This window comes from Sander lucioperca, chromosome 3, assembly GCF_008315115.2.
Source record: "Sander lucioperca isolate FBNREF2018 chromosome 3, SLUC_FBN_1.2, whole genome shotgun sequence".
Classification (NCBI taxonomy): Eukaryota; Metazoa; Chordata; class Actinopteri; order Perciformes; family Percidae; genus Sander; species Sander lucioperca.
The window spans coordinates 36,063,439-36,083,073 of NC_050175.1; the positions used below are offsets into that span (position 1 = coordinate 36,063,439).

A 19,635-nucleotide genomic window follows, 5' to 3' on the forward strand; every position below is an offset into this window, starting at 1 on the left:
TGAGACTAGAATGTATATTTATACATTTAAAAAGAAACATTATCTTAAAAAACATCAGCCAGTGCTTTTCAAGTGAAAATGAATTTATTACATTTTGACGAGCTTTTCCAAATCAGCCATGATAGTGTATTGAATTAAGATTTAACTATATTTAAAACTTTGTGCAGCATCAATATATGGTGTACTTTAACTAACAGTCTTAATCTTAACGGCCTGTTTAAACAACATATTTGTCAAACAGGAATTTCTACGAAGAGAACAGTGGATACAGAAATATATACACAAATACATACAAGTGTAAAAACAGATTTGTATGGAACAGTGTGTGTGGTGCATGTGTGTAAAATTACACAATGCGCTGCAATACATTTTTTTAAAAAGTGCAAAGTATTCATAATACAATTGGCCTGTAACCCCGGATTGCATAACATCAGAAAGCTAAAATTTCTTTTTTCTTTTAAAAAAGGATGTGCAGTACAAGATGCAGACATCTGTGTTAAAGGGCAACTACTGTTTGTTTTTTTTCTACCTGGAACCTATTTTTGTTTTTGTGTCCAAGTGACTGATGGGAACAACAATCTTTGACATTGGTCCAGTATTAAGCAAGATAGCTGCAGTCGGCAGCGGCAAAACAAGCTACAATGTAAGTTAATAGGGCAATTGTCCAGCTTGTGTTTACCTTCACAAAAGTGCTCGTTCTGCCGCTGACAGGCTCAGATTATTATTCTAAGTGTCTGACAACATTATGGAAAGGATTTCTAAGGAGGTCGACGTTCTGTTAAAGAGCAAGATCCTTTTTTTAAAAACATAAAAACATCCGCGAAATTGTGTTCTCTAAACCCACCAGACTCCATGTAAATAACCAGTAATTTTAGCATCGTAAAATACACTTCATTCAAAGTCGACAGAAACAAAATAAAACTACGAAAAGCCGTTTTGGGTCGTCTTTCCAGTTTTCCAACCATCACAACTCTAGTTTTGGTTGAAATAAACCCATGGTTTATAGATTTACATGTGAAAATATGTTGGCTCTACACACGCTAAAAGTATTGTTTTTTTTTATAAATGGGAGTCTGGTGGGTTTAGCGCTAGCGACTTTCAGAGCTGATTCTGGTTAAACAGAAAGGTCTCAAAGAGGTTTCAAAGGTCTATCTCTGAAGGGATCCTTTCCATAATGTTGTTAGACACTTGGAATATTAACCTGATTTGGTCAGTGGCAAAACGAGCACTTTTGTGAAGGTAAAGACAAGCTGGACAATTGCCCTGTTAACTTAGATTGTAGCTTGTTTCAGCAGCGATCATGCTTAATACTGGTCCAATGTCAAAGACTGTAGTTCCCATCAGTCACTTAGACTCAAAAACAGAGGAAAATAGAGATCCAGGTTGAAAAAAAAAAAAACAGTAGTTACCCTTTAACATATCAATAAAATGAGCAACATTTAGAGAGCCAAAGTAGTGTTAGTTTAACTTACACAAACATTTATTTCCCCTGCAGACAGTGACAGACCGCTGACGACAAGACGCTCAGCAACTGACAACACAGTCCTTGTTTATCACTGACTTAACACTCAATATATTATTACATTCATTTACATATAAAAGCTGATAGTAGTGAAAGGCAGTGATCCTTTTTTACAGAGGAAATCAGAACTTCAGTGAAAGGAGTACGCTAGCTGACGCAGTCAGAGGTCAAAGGTTGGTGGTGGTGGAGTTCAGGATGTTGTGCTGGATCTTGGCGTCAGAGGCCTTGGACAGGTCTCGCTGTGGAGACAGAAAAGCAGCCGATAAGGCTGAATCCTCGTACGTAATCAATCAATCAAATTTTATTTTAAAGCTATAGTGCGTCAACCCGTTCTCATTCCGAACTCTTAAAATAAGGACGTTTGGACAGTGGCTGTCAGCGTCTGATGCGACGAAAAAGGCGTCTTTCAGCGTGTTTGTGTAACGCACCGGGGAGAGCAGCAGTTAGATAGGATTTAGCGAGTAGTGTGTACCCAGGAGAGCGGGGTTCGCGTCCCGCTTGTTATAGTCGCTTTTTTCTTTCCTCCTGCGTGTTACAGAACCGTACGCCCACCCACAACCCTTTCCTAAACCCAACCGTCCCGTAGTTCCCGCGTGTCACAGAACCGTAAGCCCAACCACGACCTTTTCCTTAACATAACGGTGTCAAAAGGGACGGCAATAGTCCCGACCAAGCGCCTTTACTTAAAGCGCTAAAGGAGACTTTTAGTGTCAATAAGAACGACAAAGGCATATTTTACGAGATGAGTGCGAGAACCTGTTGAGTGCGTAGTTTGTGTCTCCCCCATGAAGAATTCTAATTAATGACAACGGTCGGTGCGTCCACATGATACAAGCCTTCCGTGACCGCGCACGCGGCCCCCACCCCTCCTCCACGCAGTTGCTAGTAGCCAAGGAGGACACGGAGGATTAAAAAAACAAAACAAAACATGGACTCTTCAGAAGAGGTCATTATCTTCACTTGAGTTTCTGCGCACAAAAGTTGCCGGGCGACACCATTTTCTAAACAAAGCCATGCTGAGAAATACAGAGAGAGTTGTGTGGAGCTGATAGTCTTAATTAGCTTCGTAGCAACTCATTTGGCAATGGCTTGAATGTAACGGACGTTAATTATATTTTATTATATATAATAAAAAGTTACGCATTAAAGCTTTAAAGTGTAAAATCACCATTAAACATGTTCTTAATTCACTTTACAATTAAAAAGGAACACAGAAATAACAGACAACAAAACAACTGAACAGCATTAAAGCAGTAATAATAAACAATTGGAAAACCAGCAACATAAGACAATAAGTGAAAAGGGTTTTGTTTGTGAAGGACGCAGAAAAGGATGGTTGGCTGTAGTATAATGAGTAGAGGTGAGTTTTCAATCTAGATTTAGAAAAATGTCAGCTGAGAGAGCTTCTTTAACATAGTAGGGGGTGGCCAGTCCACAGATGAGGGGAGAATAGGAGAATGCTCTATAACCAACTGACTTTTTCTTTGCTGGGGGAATGACCAGGAGACCAGCATCAAGGGAGCGGAGAGTATATGTATGTATATGTATATGTATATGGTGTAATAAGCTCAGATAAATAAGGTGGTGCGAGTCCATGCAATAATAGGATGATAACGGGGGAAGGGACGACACTTAGAAGCACAATTGCAAATCGACAATAAGGCCGCTTAACATTTTCTAATCATTTTGAAACAACACACTGTGAAAGCTGTTAGTGTGAAATATAGAGAAGACACAGACGGACTGATACAGTTTTAAACTCTGACCCACGACGAGCTTTTCACTGCAGAAACTCTATAAAGTATCAAGTTATCGAGTTACTCAATGAAGCACTCAGTTTTCGTGTAGCCATTTATACGTATACAGTGTCAGTGTCCAACATAACCTTTCCAGGCAGCGGAGTTCTAAGGCGGGAGGCGTAACAGCTGTATGATAAGACGGTGCCGTCTCATCCTGCCAAGGTCATGGAGGAAGTAAACACATTATGTCTGTGTTGATATATTTGGGCGCCTGCAATATCTTTACATTGAAGGTTCAGGTAAACTTAAAGCCTCCAGCAAGAGTTCAAACCGCAATGCCCGACGCAATTGTCTTCGCTAGTGTAAGATTGATGCAGTTGTCAATTTCCCGTCCAGCGCCCACATCGTTTAAATAGCAAATGCACCTGCGCCCATCTTTGCGCGCTGGTCTTACAGGGAGGTGTGTTCAGGTGCATTCTTGGCGTATTGCTACTGTATCTCAGTTTCTTCTCCTGAAAATCTCTCCTTCCTGCTTAGCAAATCCTCCATCATAATAGTAATGCACCAAGGTCCAAACGCACCTGGCTTTTAAAGGGAATGGGAGATGATCTCTGATTGGTTTATTGCATGTTACGCCCAAAACACACCTCTGATTAATGAAGACAATAAGTACAACCCTTTTGACCCATGCGCCTGGCACACAGACCCTTTTTTTCCCCCGACATAAAACTAGCAAAAGTGGATTTGTACACGCCCTAAACGCACCTGCGCCAGGCGCTTCACGCTGCGCACCTAGATCGTTAAAATAGGGCCCAGGGACTTCAGAGAGTTGGGACGGCACGGCACGATAACACAAATTGTGGTTTCCTTACTGCCTAAATTCTTTCCTCAATTGAGTGTTCATTAAATGCTTATGTGTAATTCATCAAGGTCTCCCGGACCTTCTTCACGTATGTGAAATGAGTTGAACTGCTCCCGAGTTTTTTTCGTAACACAGGTCACAGTAGGTTGTGGGTGCAGCTCTACTGATTAAAAATGAAACGTTTTTATTCTAACAAACGTCCATGAGAAAGATGACTGAAAAACAGGGGTGTAGAAAAGGGGTCTAGACAGACTGAGATGTACAGTAGGAGCAACGATCTGTCAGAGCTGTGAAGGCTGTGGGAGTGTCAGAGGCTGTGGGGTAAGACTGCATTCAGACTGACTTGAGCCCTGCGTATAAAAATGCCCTCTAATACATTTGACTGAGGCCAGTCTGTCCGGGCAGCAGAGAGCAGTAGAAGGTAGTGATCTCTTTGCGTGTCAACGCTTCGGCAAAAAAGTTGAACCTGGCTCAACTTTTGCCACGACACAGCACAAAATCATCCGCCAAGGTAGCTTGTTGTCCAATCCAATAGATAAAACGGTATGGTTCCGGAAGGGAAAATTTGCGATTATAAGCTATAATGTCTAAACCATCCTAGATAGAGTTACCACAAGCTACCAGATTGTGAAACGATGGTTGATGCCCCTATAGAAGCCACAAGTCTGTATGGAATCAACCCGAAAAACATGTTTCATTGGCAAAGTAAAAGAGAAGCACCACACTTCCCAAAATCCTAAGCGTAACAGTGGCTTCTCTGATTGGTGGAGCTCGCTGTTACCACGGCTAGTAAGCTTCTACCATTGAAGTCTGTGATGATTTATGTACACTTGTACCAGTCTTTGTCAGTTTTATAAATATTCTTTTGTGCCGAATCAAATGTTTTATGGTCACAAATCACCTTGTAGGTGGTCGGCTTGGTTCCAGGCTTAAAACTAGTCATGATGTGGCCGGTTAGCTCAGTTGGTAGAGCCGGCACACATATTTAGAGGATTATTCCTCGACGCAGAAGGTCCAGCGTTCGAGTCCAACCTGTGACAGTTTTCTACATGTCTTCCCCCTCTCTCTCCCCTTTCATGTCTGAGCTGTCCTATCATTAAAAGGTGGAAATGCCCATAAAAATAATCTTTAAAAAATGTATTAAAAAAAAAAAAAAAAAACTCGTCATAAGCATTTTCACGCAAAATCGTGTCTCAAGGTTTTGGGTTCTGAGAAGCCCTTAAAGTCATGTTTCTGTTACTCAAACCGGACTTCCACAGTACCTGAAGAGAATGCAGCCCCCTGTGTGTTTCTTTTAACGCAGGGCTGATGTCAGTCTGAATGCTAAATGTGCATATTAAAGCTAAAAGCTTAAGCTAGAGAAGCATGTTATGTTGCTCTCAAAGGGTTTCCCTTTGACTAGAGACATGCGATTACTGCATAAAAGAGGAATTAGTCAGAATTACAGCAGGTTTTAGGATTCCAAACACACCTTGACTGAACCGATTCAGTGCTGACCAAGTCCCTCTAAAATATAAATTTACATCATTAGCATTTGTCCATCCTCTACACAACTCTTAAATGCGTTAATATTGCACAGAAATGAGGAAAAAGAAGCAGAGGAAATAGATTAGAGACAAAAAGTGTCAATTACCACAAACTCTGAATATGTGCTGGCAACAGAGGCTATGCTGAAGTTACGCTGTGGACTAGCGGGGATCAGCAACGCACCACTCACAGGGCTCCCCTTCAGCTGGGCCTCGTTCTCCTTGTTGCAGCCTTGCAAGCGTGGGTTGGGGGGTTTCCCGCCGCAGGCTGGCATCCGTGCTGCTGGACCCTGGGGGACACACGGCAGGAGAGAATCCCATCAGACATGTGGCGCCAACTACCCTCTTGAACAACACAGAGATCGGAGTTAAATGGGGAAAAAGAAATGAATGGAGGAAGGAAGGAACAATCCCAATCCATGTTTCAAATGATCAGGATGAACGGAGGACTTAGAGTAAGTTCAGCAGAGTCACGGAATCACATTCAGCAGACAGGTGTGACTCTTCACTGATCTCCCGATTCAATTACGATTATCGTGTAAGCAATTCAATTCGTTATCTCGATGCATCACGATGCGTCAAATACATTTTTCCATTAAAGCCATATAGGATATTTAATTCATAGCTTTTCAAGCTTCAAAAACAAAACATTCTGCAGTGCTCTAATACTAAATAAATTGGATACATGAAACTACAACACTGAGCACATGGCACTTCCTGAATGTGCAAAACATAACAGAATATGTAAACAGAAGAGGTTGTTAAGGCCTACATTAAATTGTAAACAGAAATAATCGATTATGGCCCGGCCGATTATCGATGCAGCATCGTCCGTGTCCACGATTCGATGCATCGATTATTTGATTAATTTCAACACCTCTAGCAGACATCTCAGGAAAATTTTCTGGACAAATGAGAAGTAAAAACAACACTTCGACTGAAGTAATGAATACTCCAAGGTATCTTTATTTGCAGAATTCTGTGCAAGTAGGTCATATCTTACTACAGAGCAGAAAAACTGAATATTATAATAAGTTTATCATTCTGACTGCTGGAGGAAGGACGCCAAAACCCCCCCACCAAATACGTGCACCTTAGTGTTCCACAAAGCTAGGGAAAACACTGGACTGTGATCAGTTGTCCATCTGACTTACCCGCCCCAATTTCATCAAAATGTTGTTTTCTAGAAAGTTTAAACTTCAAGTGCTCATATTATGCTCATTTTCAGGTTCATAATTGTAATAATAGGTTTACATGGTTTCATTTAAAAAAAAAACACCATATTTTTGTTGTACTGCACATTGCTGCAGCTCCTCTTTTCACCCTGTGTGTTGAGCTTTCTGTTTTAGCTACAGAGTGAGACCTCTCACTTCTGTTCCATCTTTGTTGGGAGTCACACATGCTCAGTAGCTAGGTAAGGACTACTAGCCAGTCAGAAGAAGAGTATGAGGGCGTGCCCTGACAGTACCTAGGTAAGGACTACTAGCCAGTCAGAAGCAGAGTATGAGGGAGTGCCATGCTAGCAGCTAGGTGAGCATTATAACATGTGTTCCAAAGTGACCACGTTTGTCTCTGAAGTAAAGGCTGGACTACAATAGAGCTGTTTGGAGCAGTTTGTGAACAGTGTTTTCTGTTGGAGATGGTAAGTCCCTTTGGGGGGGACTTTGGGCTTTTTCACTTTGTGTGCACAAAAAAGATATTTACAAAATAAAGGAAAGGGAAAAAGCCAAAAAAGTATAATATGAGCACTTTAAGTGCCCGGGGGTTTTCTTCTGCTCCCCGTTAATTTTTCTTCCGGTTTGACGTCACGTGTGCTCTTCGGTCTTGATAATGAAACCAACCTTGTTTGCTGAGAGAGGTAGGCGGGGCACAGGGGAGCGACAGACGGTTCCACCAAAGACAGAGCGACTGGTGCTGTTGGGCGTGGCGCTGGAAATGCTGGAAGTCGCATTAAACTGATGAGAGGGGCAGAGGGAGCGGGTTAGTGGCGACACAAAGCAAGACGACTACTGAGCGCGCAACAAAGCAAAAAGTGACAGCGTTGCCATGAACGTGAAGCGGGTTTACCACCTTTCGTGATTTATTGGGGGTAGTAGTGGTGAGGAGTCTGCGTTTGGTGGGGGTCCGTACTGCCGTTCCGTACAGCATATCCTCCTCCGTCTGTTTGCTCTTCTTCAGATGCTGTTAAGAGTTTGAAAAGAGAAGTGTAAACAGGCCGGTAACAATGATTACATGATAGTCTAATCGCAATTTATTTTATTTTTTTTATTACATAATTGCTGTTTCTTTGTGTAATTAGCTAAGGTCCTAAGGCAATATGGCTGTTGATGGTTATTGTCAATTGCATGTTCATTTAAGAAATAAATTCAATGTTTTACGTTACAGGGTTTCTGCAGGTTTCTGCAGCGCAACACCTGAAAAGCAGCGTTGTTACTCTCTGCTCCTCACCACGGGGCTTCTCAGGTGCTTCGAGCAAATCACTCCGCCCAAGTAGCAGTGCTTCACCTTCTGAGAATATAGTTCCCAGTATGTATACGGTTAGAAGATGGCTGTGTCTCATGTGACCTTGTTATTTGTACACGCTGTGACTATACAAATCACAACATGTAAATAGGAACATGTTGGCGTTATTTTGTCACTTATTGGGAGCAGTAGGCTAGATGGAGCCGGTTACCTCCAGGATCTGTGCTAAGCTAGGCTAGCAGTGGGGGCGTCAGACAGAGTTACAACACGCACGGAGATGAGAAGGGTATGTATGGACTTATCTAACTCTGGGGGATACAGTGAATAAGCTAAAGTCTCAATAAGTCGGCGAGTTCCTTTAAGACCATTATGAATGAAATTTTAGAGCTATGTCACGACATAAAAAACTAAACAAAAAAAACGATGTTAGAGTCTGGATACGTCTCTAAACGTCCCTGTTGAAGCTATCCTATAAGCCTCGGTATGGATGGCATGGTGTTCTCAACGCGTAGCAAAAAGATCTTAGGTCCAGACATTAGTTCTCTTTGGGTGGTGTTCCCGTTTATTATAAAAAGGTAGAAAAAGGGTATTTCACATAAAATAGTACTTCACCCAGTGGTGATTACTAAAATGCTGTGGCTTATTGTCGGTGGAGGGGGTACTCGCTCGGCTACGGTAAGAACCGTGTGTTCCCCGCCATCCACACCTTGCCCTCACTGATTGCCACACCTGTAGATATACCTAATTCACAGTGACATACCACACCCAATGCAATACTCCCAAGTGGCTAAAATAAGTATTAACTCAATTAATCTAAACAAAAAAGTGGATATAAATGGCTCCTACAGTCCCCATAGCTGGAGGATGAAATCTGTTCCGAAAGAGACTCGTGCAGCTTTGCACTCGGCTGCAATATAAGTTGCACGTTGGTCTCATTTGTAGCCGTAATACAGCAAACTATATTTGGAGTAGCGAAGAAAGAACTACAACACCACAGAATAAAAAATAAATAATAAAAACATTGTAAAGCGCTGCGGGAGCATTTCAATGAGAAAATGAAGACCTGTTTAAAATTATTTTAGACCTCGAACACAATTCTTCAGCAAATCTAAGACTTTTTAAAAGGCCTAAAATTTTGATTTTGAAATTTTAGACTTCTTAAGACCCCGCGGAAACCCTGATGATAATAAAGAGCCGTTGTTTACTTCACAGGCTGTACCTGTGTTGTTACATTATCTGGGTACATGCCAGTGACATATAACAAAAGATGTATCCTGGGATTCATTCAAAACTCCCTACATAACTGTATTTGTTTGAAAAAGCAATACATAACTAAATAATTTAAAAAGATTTGACTGAAAGAAACAATTATGTTGTTAATCGCAATTATTTCCGAGACAATTCATTGTATAGGAAAAATTGGGAATGGTTACATCTCTGTCAACCCATTTCCCAGCAGACATACAGCCTATAATACAACACGGCAGCTTGGTTACCCTCTCTTGTTTCTCCTTCTCTTTCTCTATCCGGTGCAGCTCCCACTGTTCCTCCACATACTGCAGAAACTTCTGGCCGTTTACTAGAAACTCTCGATCCTGTTCACTCTCCCACGCGTCAATCTGGGCTTTTAATTTCTTTTCCAGCTTAAAGAAAACACATACACATGACGTTAAGTTACTGTCAAATGCTCAAGAACTGTTACAAGATATGTTACAGGGGTGTCAACTCAACTCCACTAAGGGCCACACTGGAAAAGGGCCAGACATGTAAAGTTTGACATGTTTTTGTTTCATTGAAAAAGTCAGATATCTTTGACTTTGTTACTGCATGTCGCTTTTTTTTCTACATTTTCTTTTAGCCTTTTTCGTAATTTTTGTCACTTTTTTAAAAATAATTTGTCTCTTTCTCAGACATTTTTGGCACTTTTTGTCGACATAAAGCCCTCCAAAAGTCAGCAAAAAAGTTCCTTAGCCATCATAGAATTTAGCAAATCAAGCAAAACAATGATTACATTTTTTACAACAGATTTCACAGCCTAAATATGAAAACTCTCTGCTTCTGTGGGCATTTCTGAGTCTCAAAGTCGGCAAATCTACCAAATTCTGCTGTCTGAGTAGTTATTCCGAGTGTCGCGTAATTGCAGTTTGAAAAACATGTTCCCATGTTTCTGGTTTGGCGCACAACTAGGCGGGCCAGAATCTATTGTGAACCTAAATTGATAAGACGGGCCCGTTCTAAATCTGTAAGGGGCCGGATTCGGCCCGCGGGCCTCGAGTTTGACACACGTGGTTTAGAAAATGATATGTGGCCTTAACGTCTTACCTTGGGCAGGCTTTTATGCAGCTCAGACCTCTGTTTCTCCTCTTTCAGAAGATTCCCTCCTCTGTTCGTGAATCGTGTCGGATCTGTGGCTTTTTTCTTGTGAGTGACAAAGATGAGATAGACAGATTATGACTTTAATAAAACCATTATTTAACATGCAGCAGTGTTACCAGATAAATCAAATACATTCAGGGGTGTAATGATGTGGTTCGTTGTTGTTTTTTTTTTTTTTTTAAAGTGTGCACATCTGAATAACAAAGACTGAAATGTACACAAGTGTTTCTGGAATAAATTAATCTACACAGACGGAAATTAAACAAAATTCATCCTGTAATAAAGTGAAAAGCGGAACATTAATAAGTCCATTTCCTCAACTAAACCACAGCCTGCTTGTAGAATTCATTTACATCTGCACAGTGACGAAAAAAAAAAGTACATTACTTTTCTTGTGTTCCTATGTAGAGCTGGGCAATATCACGATATTATATTGATATTGTGATGAGACTAGATATCGTCTTAGATTTTGGATATCGTAATATGGCATAAATGTTGTCTTCTCCTGGTTTTAAAGGCTGCATTACAGTAAAGTGATGTCATTTTCTGAACTTACCAGACTGTTGTAACTGTTCTATTATTTGCCTTAACCCCACTTAGAAGTTATTTCCACATTACTGATGATTATGTATCAAAAATCTCACTGTGTAACTAGTCAACACTACAATATTGTTGCGGTATCGATATCAAGGTATTTGGTCAAAAATATCATGACATTTGATTTTCTCCATATCGCCCAGCCCTATTCATATGTTTATTGTAAGGTTTTTGTGCATCGCCTTTAAAAAATAAATATATATATATATATATATATATATATATATACACAATGTTTATCAAAAAAAAATAAATCTCTCTTTACACTAAATCTGATTATTGATCAATTGGATGGAAGATGGAGTTTCAAAAGAATTCAGATTACAGCTGCATGTCATCATCTTACTCTTATTCTATTTCTTATAATACTTTTTGTATATATTTCCTATGTCTATTTAATGTGCATTTGTCTTATTCTGATGTGCGTGTGAATTTTTCTTTTTCTTTTGAGCTGCTGTAACAAGGGAATTTCCCCAGTGTGGGATTAATAAAGTCCATCTTATCTGATCTTGTAATTTATCCCATTTGCACAAAGTTATTTTTTAATTGAGAAACTGTAGCCGACCAAAATCCTAATCGGCTCTGGTTTAGTACCACTAGCGCGCCTTCAGATGGATGGAGCGTTCGCGTTTGTCTACTCGGAGCGTACTCACCTCTAGCTCGAGGAAGAGTCTCCAGCTGTCCTCCCACTGCTGGACGCCGTCAAAAAGCTCTTTGTGATTCTCATAATGCTGCTTCAAGCGCTGGATCTCCGCATCATGCAGACTCAACAGCTCCTCAGTAAAATCCTCTAAAAACAGTCAATTAAAAACTCCAGTATCATTCGGATTAAGACATCTAAGTCCATGATCACAATCGGCGACTTTTTTTTTGACAAGAAAAAGTTGACTAGGGCGCTTCTGTAGTTTAAAATTAATTAATCGTTATGTGTATAATAGAATGTGAAATATTTAGTTGAAGGTTTGGTGTAACATTTGATTTAACATTTTTTATTCCTCTTTTCATTATTACATTTACTGTTTTTTTCATAAGATAAATGCTGGAATCATGTTACATATTACAGATTGTCTACAGAAATGTCCTATTTTCAGTGGAGCTTTCATTTATTTTTTTATTTTGTTTAACATGATTGTAGAAGGTGCAATATGTGGAAAAAAAAAAAAAAAAAAAAAAAAATCATCGCACATCGAATCGTAATCGCAACATCCCCCCCCCCCCCAAATTGTTCAGCCCTACTCCACAGGATTATGATGTAAAACAGACGCTGGCAGCTTCCAAAACAAGTGTGAAGATTGCCTAAGATGTAAAAAAAAAAAAAAAAAAAAGAGAACCCACCGCTAAAATATGGAGCGAAAGCCTGCCGCTGGTCACTGCTGAAGAAGCACTTTTCCCAAAACACGGCGATCTCGGAGCGGATGGCGTCGGTGACGTGGCGGATGTTCAGCAGTTTGAGCTCCTCTAGACGCTGAACTTCTGCTTGTAACTGAGGAAGAAATATAAAGTGTAAACTGAAAATAGCAGCCACAGTGCCGACACCAACAGAGAAAAAAAAAAAATTAATAAAAATGGATGGACTACGAAGTCCCAGTCGAATCTTCTCACCGCTTCCAGGTTCCTCTTCCTGGATGCGACCATGTGGTCGTTGAAGGCCTCCCTCTCCTCCTGGGGAACCTGCAGTCTGTCCCACAACCGCTGGATCTTCTCTCGGTGAGCCTCACACACCGCCTCGTTCTCCGCCTTGCGTTCCTCCAGCTGCAGGATCAACATGAAGGCCAATTTATGCTTCTGCGTTAAATTGGAGTATGTATGTGGAGATAAGGGGTGTGAATCTTCACTAGTCTCACGGCTCAATTACGATTACGATTATCCTGTCAGCGATTCAAGCCTATTCGATATCACGATGCGTCTCCTCCTCAATATTATTATATATTGCTACACATGGTTTTCATCAACACAGTCAAGCAGTCACATATGTATGAACTCCCTTTTTTATTGTATCTGCTCTTAAAAAAAAGACACTTCGTGAATGTAGCGGAGTCTGAACACAGCAGACAAAAGGAAAAAAATAAATAAATTAAAAAAAAGCAGCAGCAAATCAACAAGTAACATCAGTAGGCAATAATCGATTATGGTCTGTCACTGCATCGATGCAGAATCGTCCTGAGATACCGACCCTACGCCGTAGCCTGACGTGCCCCTTTCAAAACATGTAACTACATGTCGCTCAGCTGAAGCTTGGTAGCGTTGCATCCCCCCCCCCGACTCATTTCCTGGTTCTCCTTCTCCATGAATAACATGATATCAAGGAGAGGGTTAACTTTTCCTGCTACAGGTTTCCGACTGTGGTCAGAAAACACAGGGGAGACACTTTGTTTCTCTCACTATGATTCTAAAGTTGTCTAAAGATTGTTGTTCCCATCAGTCACTTAGACACAAAAACATAGGAAACTAGGGTCCAGGTTGAAAAAAAATGGTAGTTACCCTTTAAGCTTAACTGTATCTGTGGATGGCTAGTGGCTACCTTACCTAAGGGCCGATAAGCCTGTCATCAATGTTGTGTACATTTTTGCTAATAATATGTTGGACTCATGTTTATGTATATATATTTTTTTTTAAATGATTGAACAATAACTTGGGAGCCTCCCTGCAGTAACTCTGAGGACCCCTCCCTAAGGGTCCCGGGCCCCCTGTTGAAGATCTCCGTTACAGATCTTACCTGACAAACAAGCAGTTTGAGTGACGTGATATTGTCTCTTGAAAGGCAGAAATGGTCCTCGTCCTCGCAGACGACGTCCTTCTCGAAGCTGGTCTCGGGGATGTGCTCCAGCTCCGCCATGTACACGGTGATCTGCTTTTTGAGGTCCATGAACTCAGCATGTCGCCGGGCCTGAAACCACGAGAGCAGTCCCCCCCAATTCGGTCAAGTAAGGATTAGATTCGGTGGTTATGACAAAAGGTTTCTGTGTTGTTGATCCTTTGTAGCGGCCTGCTATTTGTTGATATATGGACAGATGTTAGGGCTGCTCCATTTTGGACAAAAAAAAAAAAAAAAAAAAAAATCATAATCACAATTATTTTGGTCAATATCGAAATCACAGTTATTTAACACAATTTGTCACTGACTTTTGGAAAGATGCTGCATTTACTGAACTTAAAAAAAAAAAAATAAAAAAAAATTGTGAATCCGTTAAACTAACCAACAGGGAAAACCCCTTGAACTGTGAAATTTCCCTTAATACTTTTCCCGTTGAAATTTTTGAATTCCCCTTGAAATAAATAATAAAAATTATTTTATTATTTATTTCAAGGGGAATTCAAAAATTTCAACGTGAAATGAAATACAAATAAAAGAAAAACATTGTCTTTGTGATCGTTAGGAGCCGATATCGAAACTAAAATTCGATTAATTGCACAGCCTTAACTGATATGTATTAACTTAAGAGTCATCATTTTAAAATCATCACCCAACGTGACAACAGATTTTGGAGCAATGGAGTAAGATATCCCTCAGTAGCAGCAAATTATCAGGTATCAAGTTGCGATTACAATGTGATTACAGTCCCAAGTGGCCTAAGTTGTATCATTTGTACGTGGAAGGTAGACGTGACAGCTCCGGAGAGGGTGACAAACACTTCTCCGTTTAACATGTGCAGACAAGAATAACGGGACAGATGCAGACGTAAGAAAGCGTGCTCCCACCTTCTCTGCGTTCTGGTTGGCGATGTGCTGGCTGAGGCTCTCCAGCTGTTCCGGTGTGGGAACAGAGTCTGGAGCGATGCCGTACGGCATGGAGCACAGGATGTCGCACAGGTCCTGGTCCTGGTCCAGCAGAGACTTCAGCTGCTGCATCCGCCGAGTCTTCTCCTTTACCAGAGCCTCCACCTGTGTGCGGATGTTCTTCTCTTGCTGCAGCATGGTGATGCCAGTCTCTTCCTGAACACACAGAGAAGATAAGTTCACGATTCGACCGTCTGTATCAGTGGTTCCCAACCATTTTTACATCAAGGACCCCTAAACTGACACAAATTAGACAACGTACCCCCCCCTCCCCCTCACTGGATAAGATTTTCACTTTTTAAATGTTTTATTACATAAAGTGTAAAAAACTAAAACCCATGACCAAAGTAGTCATACATTATGTCAATGTGTTACTTATGGATGGAATTATAGTGAAAATAAATGATTCCCCTTTTGATGGGGACCCCCTGCAACCCCCTCAAGTACCCCTGGGGGTCCGCGGACCCCACTTTGGGAACGACTGGTCTATATGGACGACGATTCATTGAGGGGATTCCTCCGGTGCCGCCGGAAGATCCAGACAGCTAGCTAGACTATCTGTCCAAGCTGAGTTTTCTGTTGCACGACTAAAACTACTTTTGAATGTACACATGTTCCACCAAAACAAGTTCCTTCCCGAGACTGTTTTGCAGAGGCGCTGTCATTGTGTCTGTCCCCAAGATGATTGCGATCGGTTTAAAAATCGCGCTGCGGAGGAGGGTCTGCCTAACGACTCGATTACGATTGCCCTGTCAACGACTCAAAAATCACAATGCACCACGACGTACGTCACCTCCTCATTATTATTATTATTATTATTATTATTATTATTATTATTATTATTATTATTATTATTATTATTATAATAATAATAATAATAATAATAATAAATTACTACACATGTTTATCTTCAACAAATACAAGCAGTCATGATATATATATAACTCCCTTTTTATTGTATCTGCTCTTAAAGGGGAACTATCCAGTTTTCTTTAGCTTAATTTACCTTAACTGAACAGCTTCGGAGTCATTGGAATGGTTATATGACTTTTTTTCGGGTTGAATGGTGGTCGTCTCGCTTCTCCCTAGCGCCTGTGGGCGGAAAAACCACCCTTGCAACTTTGGGCCGGCGAGCCGCCGGCCTCAGCGTCAGGAAGTATGGCGTGATATCAGGTCTCGCGATGTAACGAATTGCTTCACAGCACTGCACACATACAGGAACCGGCTAGGTATAAGAACAGTTTTTCACACTATCGTCATGGCTGAGCCGGCAAAAAAGAAGCAGAAAACTAGGAAAGCATTGTCGGAGGAACAGAGAAAGAGGAAGACTGACCGAGCGAGGAATCAGACACAAGTAAACATAGGAGCTGCCAAATATCTATTCTGAAGCTGTAGGGGGAGCTCTATAGAGAAACCTGCCAGCAAAAAGCCAGAAAACAGCGAAGAAATGGCCAAAACTGCATAGCGCCCCTTTAACCTCAGCAGACAAAATTGTTTTAAAAAAAGCAGCGACCGGGGGAAAAAAAAAAAACAAGCAACATTAGCAGGCCATAACCGATTATGGTCTGTCACTGCATCGATGCAGAATCGTCCGCATCGAGATGCAATGATTTATTTCAACACCCCTTACTGTTTGTCATCAACCAACTAATAACTCAAATGACTGAGAGACATTTTATATTAACTCAGATTCTAAATCATATCAGAACAAAATGAAAACGTAGTGAGTAAGCAGGTTAATATTGTAAATTAGCCCAATAATAGAAACGTTTGCATGGATCATAATGTTAGCAGCTAGCTGTAAAAACAAAAGGCGTTGTGTTTTTAACACTGGAGATGTTACAGTTGTTGTTACCTCAAACCCGTTTAGCTGAAGTTCCAGGCACAGGGTATCCATTTCTGCCTTGCATTTTTCAATGCTGCTTATGAGCCTCTTTTTCAGAGATTCCTCTTCTTTGATCATCATGTCTAGTAAGTTCTGGCGGACAAAGACAATAAAATCAATCAGCATTATGCAGATAGGTGTGTGTGTGTGTGTGTGTGTGTGTGTGTGTGTGTGTGTGTGTGTGTGTGTGTGTGTGTGTGTGTGTGTGTGTGTGTATATATATATATATATATATATATATATATATATATATATATATATATATGTGTGTGTGTGTGTGTGTGTGGATATTGAAATACTTACCAGTATCTCATCATTGTGATGATTATTTTGGCTAATATTGATAGAGATTTCCAATCCCACTATATATCTAGTTTGGAGTTTACTTCTGTGAATCTTTGCAGTGCTAATTATTACTACATCTTTGTTTTCTCCACCAGTTTGTAGACTGGAAGCCTCCTCGTTGTCACACTGTTTCTTCAAGTGAAAACAAGTTTTTGTAAATATCAAAAGAAAGGCAATCTTGCACAGAAAGTTGGATATCATCAGCGTTCTTCATCTAGCATTGGCTAGTAAACGCAACAGTAATAGTTTAAATGGAAATAGCCAGCCGTGGCTGTACTGCAAAGACAAACGTATGCACTTGCGATCAATTGATGAATCATCCAAACACCACATCTGTGTGATGCCATTAGTCCTCATGCTGATCACATGAATGAAATGAATGCCCATATGTAATAAAAACAAAACTCAAAATGTCATAACCTGAATGTATCATTTGACAGAAGATTGGGCTCTTTTCATTAGTTATGAACACCCGTCAATGTTATGGACATTACTAAGATAAATATTAAATACTGTATATCAAGGATGAATATTAGAGTTTGATTAATACATTTTAGTCCATCATATATATATATATATAAAAAGTCCTAATCAGTGCAAATCTTGGTCTCACTTTTTCATTATCAGGATATGAATATCAGGCTAAATAAATCCAGTATCTGTTATCTGTCAGGATGTAAACATAAATAGCTCTGTGCATTCCATAGTCAATATTTTTGAACATCCCTGCACAACCCTGTACAGCTCTTCCATCTTATATCAGATATATTGTGCATATTTGTATAGTATTTTTTCTAATTCTATATTTATGTTTCTTGACTTTGCAGTGCTTTTATTTTCTCTCACCAAAACAGTAAGGCAAATTCCTTGCATGTACTTGGCAATAAAACTGATTCTGATAGTTGCAACCCAGAATGAAAAGCTCTACTTTTAATAACCTGTCTCGATGGCGTAGTTTCACTCATGATTGTCCAAGTAAAAGTCCCCCCCACCCTCCTCTGTCGAAACCGGTTTATAATCCCACAGCTCGCGATGCATTTTCCTTGTAAATAAGCTACTTACCTGTCAATAACCCTGATTCTGATAAAGCATCAGATGTACCATTACCGATTTCTTAACAACTTTACAGACGTGCTGCTGTGTGGAACTCGACGTCTCACCTTAATGTGGTTCTTGACAACGTTAGTTCTCTGCAGTCTCTGGTCCTCGGGGATACCGATTTCCTCCCAGATGTCCTTCAGGTGGCAGAGCGCTTTATTCAGGCAGGACACAGCCTCTGCTGCGAGCACCTCGCTACACGGACAGAGACAGGGAAGCATGCTCAACTCGGTTAGCTATCACTACATCGTTTCAATGACACCAACAGTGACATTTAAACCCACCACAGAATTCACCTATCCGATCGAGCTAACCGACGTTCGCGTTAGCTTAACTTGCTCATCAGTTAACGTTAGCCACTTGCTATCTCATTTAGCTAATATCTATTAATTTACGTTTAACCAACTGACTCCGTTGCGGAGAAAAAAAACCGTTTGTACTTACCTCCTTCTCATTGTTAAATTCCAATAGTTTGTGTTTATCGGCGAAGAGTTTAAAATAACCAACACTTGTCAAACGAGACTAGCGAAGCGTCGCCTCTCTGCCTGATCTCAGTCTGGTCCGTTTGTACAGTTTAAAATATGCGTTCAGTAGCGTTCTGCTCTCTGATTGGCTCGTCCTGCGGGAGCGCTTGCTGTGTCAAACCAATGCCGACTGCCGGGAGGTTCAGCACTTTGTAGTTAGAGTTAACCGCCCATCGCCGGACAACTCATGAATAAAAACAAACACACTAGTTTCATAGCGGGTGTGGTGATGTTCAGCAGCAGTTTGACACTTCATGTAACTTAACAACGGTGCTGTTGATAATTTTAGACTGAAGAATTTACAGCAGACTAGTGATGGAAGAAGTATTCAGATACTTTACTTAAGTAAAAATACTAAAACCACAAAGTGAAAAAAACTCCACTACAAGTAAAAGTCTTGTATTTAAAACCTTGCTAAAGTAAAAATATTATTAGCAAAATGTACTTAAATGGACGAAAAGCAAAAGTAGCCTACTCATTGTTCAGTAAAATGTTCCCTGTCAGTGTTTTCCTATTATATTTGTTGTTTCTGGATTAATGTTCCTGCTGCATTAATATTCATGTTGCATTTTACTGCTGCAGATGTTTAAGGTTGTACTCATTTTAACTCCTTTATATACTGTTGGGTAGTTTGGCATCGGTGTCCTGTGAGAACCACGTATCTCTAAAAAGTTTAAAAACTTCATGGTGTCAGAAACACATCCCTGTTTTCAGCTTTGTGGCGATGCATTTCCCAGCTGATCCAAGAGGCTTTTTAAAGACTTAAAAAGTAGGAGAATATTCTCAACACATAAAGGAACACTTCATCCTTCAGTTTATTATAAACATTCAACATCAACACATCTGAAAAGAGGATAAAAAAAACTGTCACCTGAAAAGCTGTCAGAGGAATGTAAGTGTAGTGGAGTAAAAAGTATTTGT

At 40.4% G+C, this 19,635-nt stretch overlaps 1 protein-coding gene across 3 annotated transcripts; it reads right to left on the reverse strand.

Annotated features, from left to right (window-relative positions):
* Positions 1 to 1,144: 1,144 nt before the first annotated feature.
* On the reverse strand, positions 1,145 to 18,775 carry prc1b (protein regulator of cytokinesis 1b). Of its 3 annotated transcripts, XM_031323747.2 has the most exons (15): positions 18,635 to 18,775; positions 18,253 to 18,385; positions 16,718 to 16,840; positions 14,785 to 15,018; positions 13,802 to 13,972; positions 12,688 to 12,837; positions 12,421 to 12,568; positions 11,739 to 11,875; positions 10,435 to 10,530; positions 9,609 to 9,755; positions 7,720 to 7,830; positions 7,491 to 7,604; positions 5,757 to 5,939; positions 5,595 to 5,629; positions 1,145 to 1,761 (listed from the first exon to the last, which is right to left on the reverse strand). In XM_031323747.2, the coding sequence occupies exons 1-15, from the start codon at positions 18,643 to 18,645 to the stop codon at positions 1,713 to 1,715; spliced, it is 1,842 nt and encodes a 613-aa protein (XP_031179607.1). In that variant the 5' UTR covers positions 18,646 to 18,775; the 3' UTR covers positions 1,145 to 1,712. The 3 variants fall into 3 exon arrangements, with proteins under 3 accessions (XP_031179607.1, XP_031179609.1, XP_031179608.1); XM_031323749.2 differs by lacking the exon at positions 5,595 to 5,629 and having other exon boundaries at positions 5,834 to 5,939; XM_031323748.2 differs by lacking the exon at positions 5,595 to 5,629.
* Between the last annotated feature and the right edge of the window lie 860 nt (positions 18,776 to 19,635).